Raw genomic sequence first — 12625 nt, forward strand, 5'->3', positions numbered from 1 at the left:
CTAAATGCCAAGACCCTAATTCCATAGTTGCTGTTGACCGGGGGTTGCCATAGGAAGAAACTGACATGATGATTGGGAGTTGCATTGTTTGTCTGGCAGCTTCGCTGTTAAGTCTTTGAAGGGCATTTAGAAGTGAAATACATAAGAATGAAGATTTTATGGATATCAACTTCTTTATTATGAGTACACACCATTTCGGAGTTAATGCTTACTCCTTTATCAGGTGAATGAGAATGGGGTACAGAGCTATATTTATGTACAGGTAAAACAATAGCAAAGTAACAAGTGGAATGAGTTAATTAGGCCATCGAGATCCAGAGACAGACACCAGCAATCTACCGTGACCAAGGAGTGTACCTACCAAGTGCCTGGGACTTACTGATAAATTAATCTTATCTATCTGTGTACATTCCATCATGTAATTCATTAGTGTTTACACAACAGTGTGCCAATGTATAGCCATCTACCCGTGTACATCCTTATCATCTTGTGTTTGTACATCATCAACCCTCATGTAAATCATATACATCATCCTTAATCCCCAATCATGTGTTATGTAAACATCATCCAATCATGCGTAATGTATCACCATTGGCTTCCATCCTTATCCCCAATCATGTCCATCGTCCCAGGCACTTGGTAGGTACACTCCTTGGTCACAGTAGATTGCTGGTTTGTGTCTCCGGATCTCGATGGCCTCTTGTAGTTTCCTTGGGCGCCAGTTGTTGTTGTTGGTAGATAGTATCCTAGTGTCCTCCCATCGAATTGAATGTCCAGGGTTCATGAGAATGTGTTCAGAGATGGCCAATTTCTGGTCGAGTTTGCTGACGGAGGTCTGGTGTTCCTTCATTCTAGTGTTGATTGGTATCAGCGTTTCTCCAATGTATAGGTCGCCACAGTTGCAAGGGACCTGGTAGATGCATCCTCTCGGGTTATTGTGTTCACAGCTGGGTCCTTTACCGTTTGACAATTTTGAAAGGACTTAAACTCTTTAACGACCTTGGAACCACCCGGCCATGTATTATTGTCCATGAGGATGAATTTCGATACAGTTGCACCAGCATAAGGTCTACTGTAGTGATCCATGATCCGTGAAATGTGGGCAGTAACTCTGGATCAACACATGCAAAACACCGGCGTCAAGCACTGATGTGTAGTCGTGGTCTGTCCAGTATAAGCATGCGAGCGTGTGATGTGAATGCATACTGACAGTTACCGGAGACCAGCCTCGGCACAGAGTGGAAATGCTAACGCTAATGGTTTTCAAAGGTTAATGTTTGATGTAATGTCAGTTTAGGCGTGATGACGTCTTGTTGCAGGCAAGAGACACCTGTTCTCCCTATTCCTGGTAAGAGCTGTCGACCACCTGCAGGTCGCTTGTTGACCGATCCAGCCGTCTGATCCTGTCCCTGTTGATCACACGTTGGCTAACACGAAAGATGTTGCGACTTGACGTTGTGTAAAAAAGTTCTTACGGAAATTGTGGACACACAGGAGCCGTAGTGGACCATACATACACCATACCAGTTACTGGTGATACCTTGGGTAAAACTGGATGTTTAGGGACTGTTCACAATTTATGGTGGGGCTGTTAAATTATGATTTTTATTAAATTGCATGTACAATGTGAATGGCACCCTTAGTCTATATGTGCACTCGAGTCCTTACTTCTCTAATAGGAACGGAAATAGAAGCATGTCGATTTCTAATGATTTCTAAATATTTTTTCTTTCTGTTTTTGGATAAGTATGGTATTTATGGTATTTATGGTAATCTTACCATAGAAGGGACAGGTCCGTTACAAGTGTACAACTAGAGTTAAACTAAGGGTCTTCATTGCAACATAGACATGCCAGATTCATTGACAACCCGTGGGCATATTAAGGAGATGGCGATGCCATGTTTCGTGTCTCAACCATGTTAGTCAGGCATAATTTACCATACCTAGCGTGCTAACAATGATGTGATCTGCAGACTTATAACGGCAATTAAAGAGAAGAAGAAACATCCCACTTCAACTGCGTAGATCGATGTACATGATGTTGATCTCTGGATTGTCTGGTCCAGAGTCGATTACTTACAGACTGCGTCGACATAACTGGAATATTGCTGAGTGAGCAAAACTAAACTCACTCACTCAATGCTGGCAAGTTTAGGCTACCGAGTGGATCTGACGATCAGGTCCGGTAACTGTTGTTGTTTGTGTGTCAGTGTATCTCTTGTCTGAGATCGTTTTGTTCAATGACTAGTCATCTTGGCAATACTCATTTCTTTCCGGATAGATGTTATATAGCATACCTGGATATTGGTGAACACGTACAGTTGTATACACCAAACGTCCTGCGACGAGTTCTGTAAAATAGTCACGCAAATTACCTGTGGAAATAATTCCACTGCAATCTAAATTGGTATATTATTTCTCACGCAAAGAATATCCCCAAATCGGTATAATCTACACACGCTAAGAGAAAACCTGTCACTTTGTTACGTAGTAACGATTTTACGTTCGCTTCAGTAAATTGCAGCCATGTTGACATTTCAGGTGTTTCCGCAACATGTCCCCTAAACAAGCCCTTAGTTTTCCAGTTACTTCTTTTTTGTGGGGTTTAATCGTTTTAAGACTTTTCCGTTGGAGTCCGATGAAATCTAATCAAATGACACAAAACTGACCAACGCTTTGTGAACGAAAGTTACTGTAAATGGAAAAATGTGTCGGAATATGGAAGGGAAGTAACTCTAAACGCGGACGTTGCCATAACAGCACAAAACAAAGCAATTGCAAGTGCTCATACCTTGTGGACCCCAAATGAGGGTTAAATGACGAAGGTATGTTTATGTTTTAGTTGACTTAACATTACGTGTAACCTTTGACACATGTAGTTTGTAATGTTTTGGTTTCTTAGATGCTGACCAATACAAACGTATCGACACAGCATATTGTCACAGCCTCCAAGGTGATTTGGGAGTATGTGTACATTTTCACACAATTAATTCTGTATATTATAAGAGGTATGCAAGCGTGTCCATATTTCAGTACTAGGGAATATTTCATCTGTGCTCTTGCGGTATGATTTGCCTTTATTTGATAGACGTTGGATTGATTAGCGTTGTGAATCGAGTTTGTTTAAATTGTGACATTTAAAAAAAATGACACTTCAACTGATTACAGGGCTTGGTACATTTTTGGGGAGACTGTAGTGAACACTGGGCTGACGGGCTTCTCCTGACAGAAATTGGGGTTAAGAGTTCCGCCCATACCCCACAACCCAATCAAAAACCAAAATTACAAACTGACATGCATGCCTCACCTTAAATAAATATAAATTCATACATATTTTTATGACCAACACAGGAGCAGTATTATTGTGTACTATCAGTACACAAGTGCTGTTGATGTGTTGTCCTCATGGACAATGTGCTACCTTCATGATATTGACTGTCATGGATTGATTATATAACCAGGGGCCGATCAATTACCCAATACACTTTATCTTACCTCACACATGAATATCGCTTTCAGACTGGCTAAGCACTATTCTGCTATTTTCAATGTACCCTGCTTACAGGCGACGTATTATTTTCAGTGTACACTGCTGGGAATCCCGAACTCTTCTGGTGCTTCATGGTAGTACTTCTTTGTCTCGAATAACATTGAATTACGCATGAAGCACGGAAATTACCGATGTTTTGTGATTGAAAATCGATGGACAGGAAGATAACTCTAAATCTGTTTACCTTGTGTTGTCTGCCAAATGGCAATTCGCCTCGCATTCAACAGAAGTGCTTCAACCAGTTCCAAATTAAAACTCAGGTGTTTGGTAGGATAATTATGTTGTTCACTGGTCCCTGCAGGCTTGAGGAACATAAACAAACCTCGAGGGTACATAAGTCCATGGCCCCCCAACGACCAGTGAACAACTTATAATGTAACATATGTCATATTTGGGTTTACACATTCTTTGTAAAGTACAAATTGTAGTACTATTTTGGTTGAGTCCCATCCAGGGTTCAAACCTGCACGCTCAGAGTCAGGCATCTAATCACAGCACACAAAGTCAGCAGTCTAACCCACTCAGCCACTGCGACTTCCATGAAAATGAAACTTGGACAACTGGTAGTGTAGACTACGTACATTGTGTACCCCTCTGATAAGTGTAAACTGGCACAACTCCCACAGTCGAAAGCTATGATTACATAATACCATTTAGAAAATCATAAATCATACCCTATACACTGTTCAATTGTAAGTGCCATAACCGATCGTGGAGAAATAAGTCATAATTAATTCTTTAACCATCAGTGTTTTCTGTGCATATTTTTGTTTTTATATTTATCAGATGTGGGTCTACATAGATTCACAAATGATCTTACACTCATGTTAGAGTATGTGAGTTCTGAGTGTAGCTGAGACTATGTAGTGCAACATTATAAATGACCCAGTACCTAGGAGTTTCACCTGTTCCCCCATCCCAAATAATATTTGTAAATTGATATGTACTAAAATTATTAACAAAACCTGCCACAACAATTACTAGAGAACTCACAAAAATGACTAAAAGTCCAGAATTTAGGTTAGGATAAGGGTTAGGTTTAGGTTTAGGTTTAGGTTTAGGTTTAGAGCTGGTTTAGGGTTGGGGGAACTGTACTGATACAGTAATACAGTATTGTATCCTTTCACATGCATGCAAAGGCAGATGCACAGATTGGGTGTAGCCCATATAATGTGAAGATATGGTCAAATACTGATTTTGTTAAACCAGATTCAGTTTTGGGAATGGTCTCTTGTATTGTGGAGTATTTGTAGTTATTATCAGGTATGAGGCGCTGAGGTGAAAATCTTCCTATGTATACTCATTAAGCATATTCCTTTGTAGTTGTCAGTGTTGTTAAAACTCGTTTCTTAGGTACTGGGATGATTACTGAACAAGACCAGCAACTGGCAAACATTGTCAAACCTCTTATTGAAGCATTTATATATGAAAACTGTTATGATCTCAAACATGGAATATTTTATCGTTTCCTTCAAGATGTGGTTAGGAGCTTTTCCACTTTTTAGCATTATGATACAAAGAATTTCATCTTGTGATGTTGGTATTTTGACACTGTGTTTGTCAGCATCGGTTTAGTATTGTGAGGAAATGTCTAGAATATTGCTGAACACATCACTGTTATTGTTGAAAACAATATCTTTCGATAAAAACACTCTTACAGTGAATAACCCACTTAGCCTTTCAGATGCTCCTTTTTAAAACAATGTATTTACTTCCAAAACCTAGTGAGAGAATGGAAAGTGTCACAGAGATTTAGACAAATGTCAGAATTATGGCACCAGTAGCAGGATTTGTACTGACTTCTATTTTTTGCAATGCTTATTTCTATTAGAGTCAGTATGCCTGTCTAAATGTTCTCAATGTTTTGTGAACATTTTGTATTATCATCCCATGTTTGCCACCTAGAGGTTGCTTAGTATGGCTATCATTCATGAATACATGTAGTTCTTTTCTTCATATAGTTGGCAAATCTTAAATAACATGGGCAAAATCATCAATACCCTATCAACGACAGTCTAAGTAAACTTATCCTCAGTACCTTTCGTTACACTCCACCATTGTGTCTAACAAAACGTTATGGGAGGTCGCGTCAGGTAACCTTTGAGACTGACCAATCAGAACACAGCTTACCAAATTAGGAAAGTGCACATTTGCACATCCCTTATGAACTTTTTATCTCGAAAAGGTTTGTACCTGAACGATTCCGAATGCTATTTAGCGTACGCTCGCTTCCGGGTGATGCACACGGCGTATGTATTGCCATGACAACGATGAGTAAACAGTCGCTGAAAATAGTCTTTTTGACAATATTCAAGGATGTTATCTAGCGGAAATATTTGCTAATGGTAACCATGTCAACAGAAACCCCAAAGCGTATATACTGCAGGTCAAATAACTGTGTTATATGCTGATTTTTGTTTGTGGAGAGATCTGTGTTGGTGACCTGAATATTTTGAAAGTCCCTCCGATCCCTAAATCATAGCCGTTGTCTGATTGGTTAAATCTATTTAACTGTCTCACATTTGATTGGACTGTCATTGGTTGCTCAAAGGTTACCTGATGCGACCTTCTTTTAGGTTTTGTTAGACTCAGTGGTGGAGTGTAACGAAATACACTGAGACGAAGTTTACTTAGACTGCCATCAACGAAAAACTCCAGTTGCTGATTACAAGACACCATCTTTTCCTTTAGGCTAGTCAAGTAGCCTAGTGGTTAAAACATCTCCTCATCATTCCAAAGACCCAGGTTTGATTCCCCACTTTGGTACAATGTGTGAAGCCTAATTCTTGTGTCCTCCACCATGATATTGCTGGAATATGCTAAAAGCAGCATAAAACTAAACTCACTCACTCACTCACATTCAGACTTATCAAAAAGGGATTCATTCCCCTGATCTTTACTTTGAAACAAAGAGACATTGCTTATCCTATTTGCTGTTCCTTTTAAGGAATTTGCATACCATTTCCAGTGGTAAATGATCAAAATCACTACCTAATTGCCATCTTTGAGTGCCTCCCTGACATGTGGGCACTCTAATGGATCCCAAGGCTGATTATTCTAGGATTTCCCAGTTGGTTACATTCATAGTGCTTTGTAGCCAGTACATGTCTTCCTGCAATTGCCCATCTTTGATCTCTGAAGTTATGAAACAAATGTTTCATGGTGTCATTTACCGGGAAAAAGAAAGATTATTGGTATAAGGGACAGAAGTTCCATCTGTATCAGAATGCATATCTTTTTGTATTGTTACTCCTCTAAAGTTTACAAGATTTATAACTTTTCCATTGGTCACATAGATCAACAACAAAATTTGTGGTCATTTGGTTTATTGTGGCTCTCCTTAAATTACAGTAAACACTACTCCTGCATTCCTCGGTAATGAATTGCTTAGCATAAATATTTACAGAAGCTTTGATAAGTAGGTCTTGAACTCAGGCTTTGAATTTAAATAAATACCTCCACTACAACCCACTATCTTAGTGAACACAATGAAAACATTCCTTCTGAAACTTTGGAATGATTTTGGGCTTATGTTAATGGTGACAGTCATGAATGTTTGGCAGCAATGTATGACTTTTCTTCAGTATCTACTAGATTTGTTTTTACTTCTAATGTATTATGTCAACCCAGTTGCCAGATATGCAGGACTATAGCAGAGGGAACTCTAGGTCAGCATTCCAAGCAAACACGTTGGGGTTATGGTTGGATCAAAGCCGGCAAAGAAATGAAACCTTAATGTTGGATTAATGTCTATATTCCTCAATACAGAGATACTACCATAAAGCAAGCAATACATTCTTCAAGCTGAATTCACTTTGACCTCTATGCTTGAAATAGAAGGTCAATAGCTGCTCAATAGCAGCACAGTGAAATGGAGACATTCTTCATAGAGTTCCTCTGGATAGTTTGACATTGAGCCAAGAAAACTTTGCAATCATATAACAGGTAATTGATATTATTGTATATTTTGAAAACAATTTTTGAAGCTAGGCCAAGGCTGAGACCTAGGACTGAGGTGCTTTTTCAACCCTCAAATGAAGAGGGAGGAAAACATATCACAAGAGATCTTCAATCATATCCATTGACTGTCCTTGTGCTTTGGTCACTGAATGTTGTGATGACACAAACATGAGCCAATGAATTTAGCAGGGACCTACTTTGGTATAAAAACTCTTGGTTGTCTAGTCCTTTCAGCAAACATAATTAGTTGTCTGACAAAAATACATGTTTACCATGTATTTGTAGCTGAGTGTGGGGTCATCCCACAGATGACATCCTTACCTGGTCAGTTTGCTGATGTGGTTAACATCTTTGGCCATGTTAGGTGTCTGAGTTCAGAACAGAAGGTCAGTGGTTCAAATCCCAGCATAGGACTTTGAACTTTTGTGGCCACTACACACACATGTATGTTCATACTAGTGAGTGATTGAGTTTAATTTTACGCAGCATTCAGCAATAAATAATCGAGTCTGGACCAGACAATCCAGTGATCAACAACATGAGCATCGATTTGCGCAATAAGGAACCGATGACATGTGTCAACCAAGTCAGGGATTGGGAATGGGTAGTCATTCTCGCTGACTTGGCTGACACATGTCATTGTATCCCAATTGTGTAAATTCATGCTCTTGCTGTTGATCACTGAATAATCCAGACTAGATTATTTACAGATTGCTGCCATATAGCTTGAATATTGCACACATAAAAACACAGTAGACTCGTGCACCTAGAGGCAGCGAGAGTTGTATACTCCTAGAGGCAAGAAGAGTTGTATACTCCCAATGGAGTTGAAATTGATGATATGATGTGCCGTTGGAATATTGACATCCAGTGATTGAGGGAAACAAATACCATTGTCTTTAGCAAGCAATAGTTGCCTAGGTGTATGAGCTATATAAATATCTTATAATAGTAGCCAGCAAGAGAATGAGAAACAACAAAGGGTCACATTCTTAGAGCTATTTAGAGTATCATGCCACTTGTGTCATTATTGACTGACAGTTCTGTTTGCTAGTGGAAATATACTGTAATTATAATTCAAAAGCAATGAATTTGCCTTTCTGCAGTGTCTAAAAAATTGAATGTATAATAAATTCAAAATACAACATGTGATGACTGAATTTGTAAAACCTGATTTGATAACAAATATCAGTAAACAACATGCAGGAACACACACCTCCCCTGCATAGACTGCTTGAAAGCTTCACATAGGAGAAATTTTTGGAATACTGTTGTGAGAGAAGTGATGGATGAAAACTTGTCAAATGACCATCATACATCTCAGACATCATCATTCCTTCATTGGGAAGATGTGTATTGACAGTTATACATCAAGTATACTCTAGAGTTCTAAAACAAAGCTTAAAATCTAAAATGGGTGAAATATGAAGTTGATAAAAGACGCTTTGTTAATGTTTTTTCTTTCATCACAGACACCACAATGACGATGGGAGACACAGCGGTTATGGATATCATCAGGCTGGCCCAGAATGGACAGAACCTGTACACACAAGGCAATGTTACAGGTGCCTTGGAGGAATTTAAGAAAGCTTATGAACTTGCAGCACAGACTGACTCCATCTCAGTGAAGGAGACCTGTCTCTACAATCTGGCCACAGCCTATGCAACTAACAGAAAAGGGAAAAATGCCCTTGAGTGTTTACAGAAATTAAGTAAGAGCTACCTTGACACATTGAATGAAGGGGAACTGACTTTCATTCGTGGACTGGCAGAACAACATTCTGGAAGAAAACAGTCCCAAACTGTTTTCTTGTACAAGAAGGCTCTGAATCAGTTAAATTTGCTGCAGAGTAATATGAATGCGTCATTGAAGAAGTACATTCTGGAGCAGTTGTGTGAGCTAGAGCAAGACAACGAAGAAGCCTTGATTGACTACAAGCAGCAATTGTCTGGGGTGTACGGGTATCTGAAATGTCCACTGAAGGAGATCCAGATGTTGTGTGATGTAGCCAATCTTCTGTTTACAGTCAATGCCATAGATAAGGCATACAGTGCTGCTGCTGATTGTATGTTGGTGGTCCATCAGTTAGGAAGGACAGGTGAGAGCACAATGCAATAATGCAGAAATGTGCATTATAAGGGACCATTCATAATTTATGGCTAGGCTGTGGCTAGGTGATGTTGTTTTTTATGGAGAAACAAGTACAATGTTAATGAGCCCCTCAAACATTTATGCACACAGTAAGTGACCCCCATGCATGTCATGTACTAAATTGCTGACCCAGGCCCCACTAAGTGATTTAAGGAATTATTTCAAATGTAAACAAGCGCAGCGCACTCGCGTAACAATTGCAGCGATATCGGTAGTTTAGCAGTAATAACATAAACACAACGTCCCTATTGGAAGCAATGTCAGTAATACTTGAAACACGCTTGGCCATCTTCGGAGATTTCTCACCTTCATTCCGTGATTTGTAGGTCACGTCCTGAAACTAACACATCAAAACATGGCATCACTGGAAGGAGCACTTGTCTTGCTTAGTTTTGTTTTTAGTTTCTACTGTTTTATTTTTACAATTATACACCTTTGACTACCCGTGTTGAATGTGTTTAGGTCTAAGCTAGGTGTTGTCGGGACTATAAATTGTTTTTTCAAGAAAAGATTGTCACTGCAGAAGAGCTTCTTAAGTCAAGGGCCCTGGAGGTTGTTTATGTCTGAACTTATGACACTCTTCTACAGCAACAATCCTTTCCTAAAACAATATTCTATGGCTCTTACAACACCTCATACATAAATGCATTCAACACGGGTGGTCAAAGGTGGATAATTATAAAAATGAAACAGAAGAAACCAAAAACAAAACTCACTGAGATGGATGCTCCTTCCAGTGATGCCATGTTTTGATGTGTGACTTTCAGGACGGCACTGACAAATCATGGAATGAAGCCGAGAAATCTCCGAAGATGGCAGAGCATGGTTCAAGTATTACTAACATTGCTTTTGATAGGGGCGTTGTTTTTATGTTATTACTGCTTAACTACTGATATTGCTGCACTTGTTTCGCGAATGGGCTGCGCTTGTTTACATTTGAGATGCAATTCCTTGAAATTTGCTGTAATTCCTTCAATTACTTAGGGGGGCCTGTAACCCACCTAGAACATGTGTACAAAACTGATGACCCATTGATGACCCCTACCTGCCCAGAACGAAATGGGTAACCCCCCCACAAGATCATCGTTTGCCCCCTAGCCTTAAATTATGAACAGTCCCTTACCTCTGTCTTTTTTTGTACTCTGAAAGACAAGTCACTTTTTAAAACCACTTGTATATAAATTTGAGATATGTAGTTCCATGTGGGAAATTTCACCCTGAGACATTTTCTGCAACAGCTGTAGATAGAACCATGTCAGTTAGTGACATGACCTCACTTCTGATACAAACAGAAATTTGACTATGAGTCTCCTGGATGTGTTGATGTGTTTATATACTGATGGTCTGAACTAAGGGGTTCAATGCTTTGTTTCATGTGCAGTAACAATCAAAGGAGAACCTGACCTTGAGATAAGGAGGACAACAGAGAAATGTCTAGAAGTCGCTGACTCAGCAGTTAGTCCGCAGTACCTGGGTATGTTCAAGAGTGAAATGAACCAGTCTTTGTTTTAAAAAGAAATTTGTAGAGGGAAAGAAAGTTATTCCAACTGCAACTTCAATACAACTTGAACGACATTTAATCACAGCATTCGTCCATTGCGATATTGTGTCAAGCACCAACAACATGTTTGGTGAATATGTAAGGAAGTAAACCAAAATTATCCTGGTCTTTACAAGACATAGATGAATAGTGGTTGTGTATTGTTATTTATTTGTTTATTTGTCATTTGATTAACATTTTATTATCATAGCTGCTGTTGCATCATGCAACATACATCTTGGGAGCAGTGTTAACATAAGCAGCCATGCCTGTTTACCAGTCCCAATTCGTTTTAATGAATAATAATATTTTTAAACCTCATACATCCAAGGGAAATATAAAGGAACTGATGGTGAAACATGGACAAACGTGTCTGGGCTAGTACAATAGAAATAACAAGAAATTCTAGTGTAAAATAAATCCAAATCTAGTTCCAGTTGGAGTTGTTTAATATGTTTTAAGTTAGCTGAAACTTTTTAAAAGTTGCTGATATTCAGGGCTTACTCTGGAGCAAATGGTCAGTGGGGAAAAATCTCTTCCTTTATTTGAACAATGGGATTTTCAGAGGAAATTATTGGATATTTCAATATTATTACACAATGCAAGCATTCATACATAATTTGAATTTCTCCCAATGTTAAAATATTAATGGGGTAATTTCAGTGGATAAAAGTTACCAAATCCATGCCCAAAGTGATCCCTGAATATCTATAGAAGTTGTTCATCCTGACTAAAAATATATGCTGTGGCACAAAATATGTTTTCATCATATTGACTTTCTCAGGGTATACACAGTAAGTCTCCATGGGACACTACTCTGCACCACAGTTTTACTATCAGCTTTGCCATCCTTGCTTCCTTAAAGAACAAATAAATATTTTTGTACTCTTTTTACCACTGCATATGAAAGACTTCTGGTTTGTCATAAACGGAACACCATTTTTTTGGAAAAATAACTTGTGGTTAATTAATACCAAGCACTTAAAAGTTACTAAAAATCTGTCTGCTTCTCTCTCATGTGCAAACGAAACCACAGACAGAGTCCTGCAGTGACGTCATAGAAGGAATAATTATCAGTTGGTTGTATAGCAAACGTGTAGGAAGCTCGTCATTTTGCTGGTTTCTTGACGTCACCAAAGATATGCCGAATTGTTGTGTTGCCGTCAATTGCTCCTTGGGGTCGGGTGATGGTGTCACTATGTACAGATTTCCACCGGACCCCGTAGTTTGTGCTTATATTGGTTGCTTGCGTGTGTGAAGCGAGCGTTGTGGAAGCCTGTGGTATATATTAAATCGGATGGTTCGCCCCCTTCCACGCTTCCAGGATAGAAAATGGAGTCACGTTTCATTGAGTTTATAAAATCAAGACTGCTTACTACACATTACTGACCAAATGGATTTTGCATGGATATAACGCTTTCT

The 12625-nt window shown here is 39.0% G+C and overlaps 1 protein-coding gene across 1 annotated transcript in view; it reads left to right on the top strand.

The window, feature by feature from the left end:
- The first annotated feature begins 2751 nt into the window (after window positions 1–2751).
- LOC137277084 (uncharacterized) overlaps window positions 2752–12625 on the top strand; it is a 39535-nt gene continuing 29661 nt past the window's right edge. Inside the window, exons 1-3 of the mRNA XM_067808745.1 lie at window positions 2752–2826; window positions 8984–9610; window positions 11045–11137. Of these exons, the coding sequence (XP_067664846.1) occupies window positions 8992–9610; window positions 11045–11137 (712 nt within the window). The 5' untranslated portion in view covers window positions 2752–2826; window positions 8984–8991. The remainder of the gene's footprint in view (window positions 2827–8983; window positions 9611–11044; window positions 11138–12625) is intronic.

Source organism: Haliotis asinina, chromosome 3 (genome assembly GCF_037392515.1).
Source record: "Haliotis asinina isolate JCU_RB_2024 chromosome 3, JCU_Hal_asi_v2, whole genome shotgun sequence".
Classification (NCBI taxonomy): Eukaryota; Metazoa; Mollusca; class Gastropoda; order Lepetellida; family Haliotidae; genus Haliotis; species Haliotis asinina.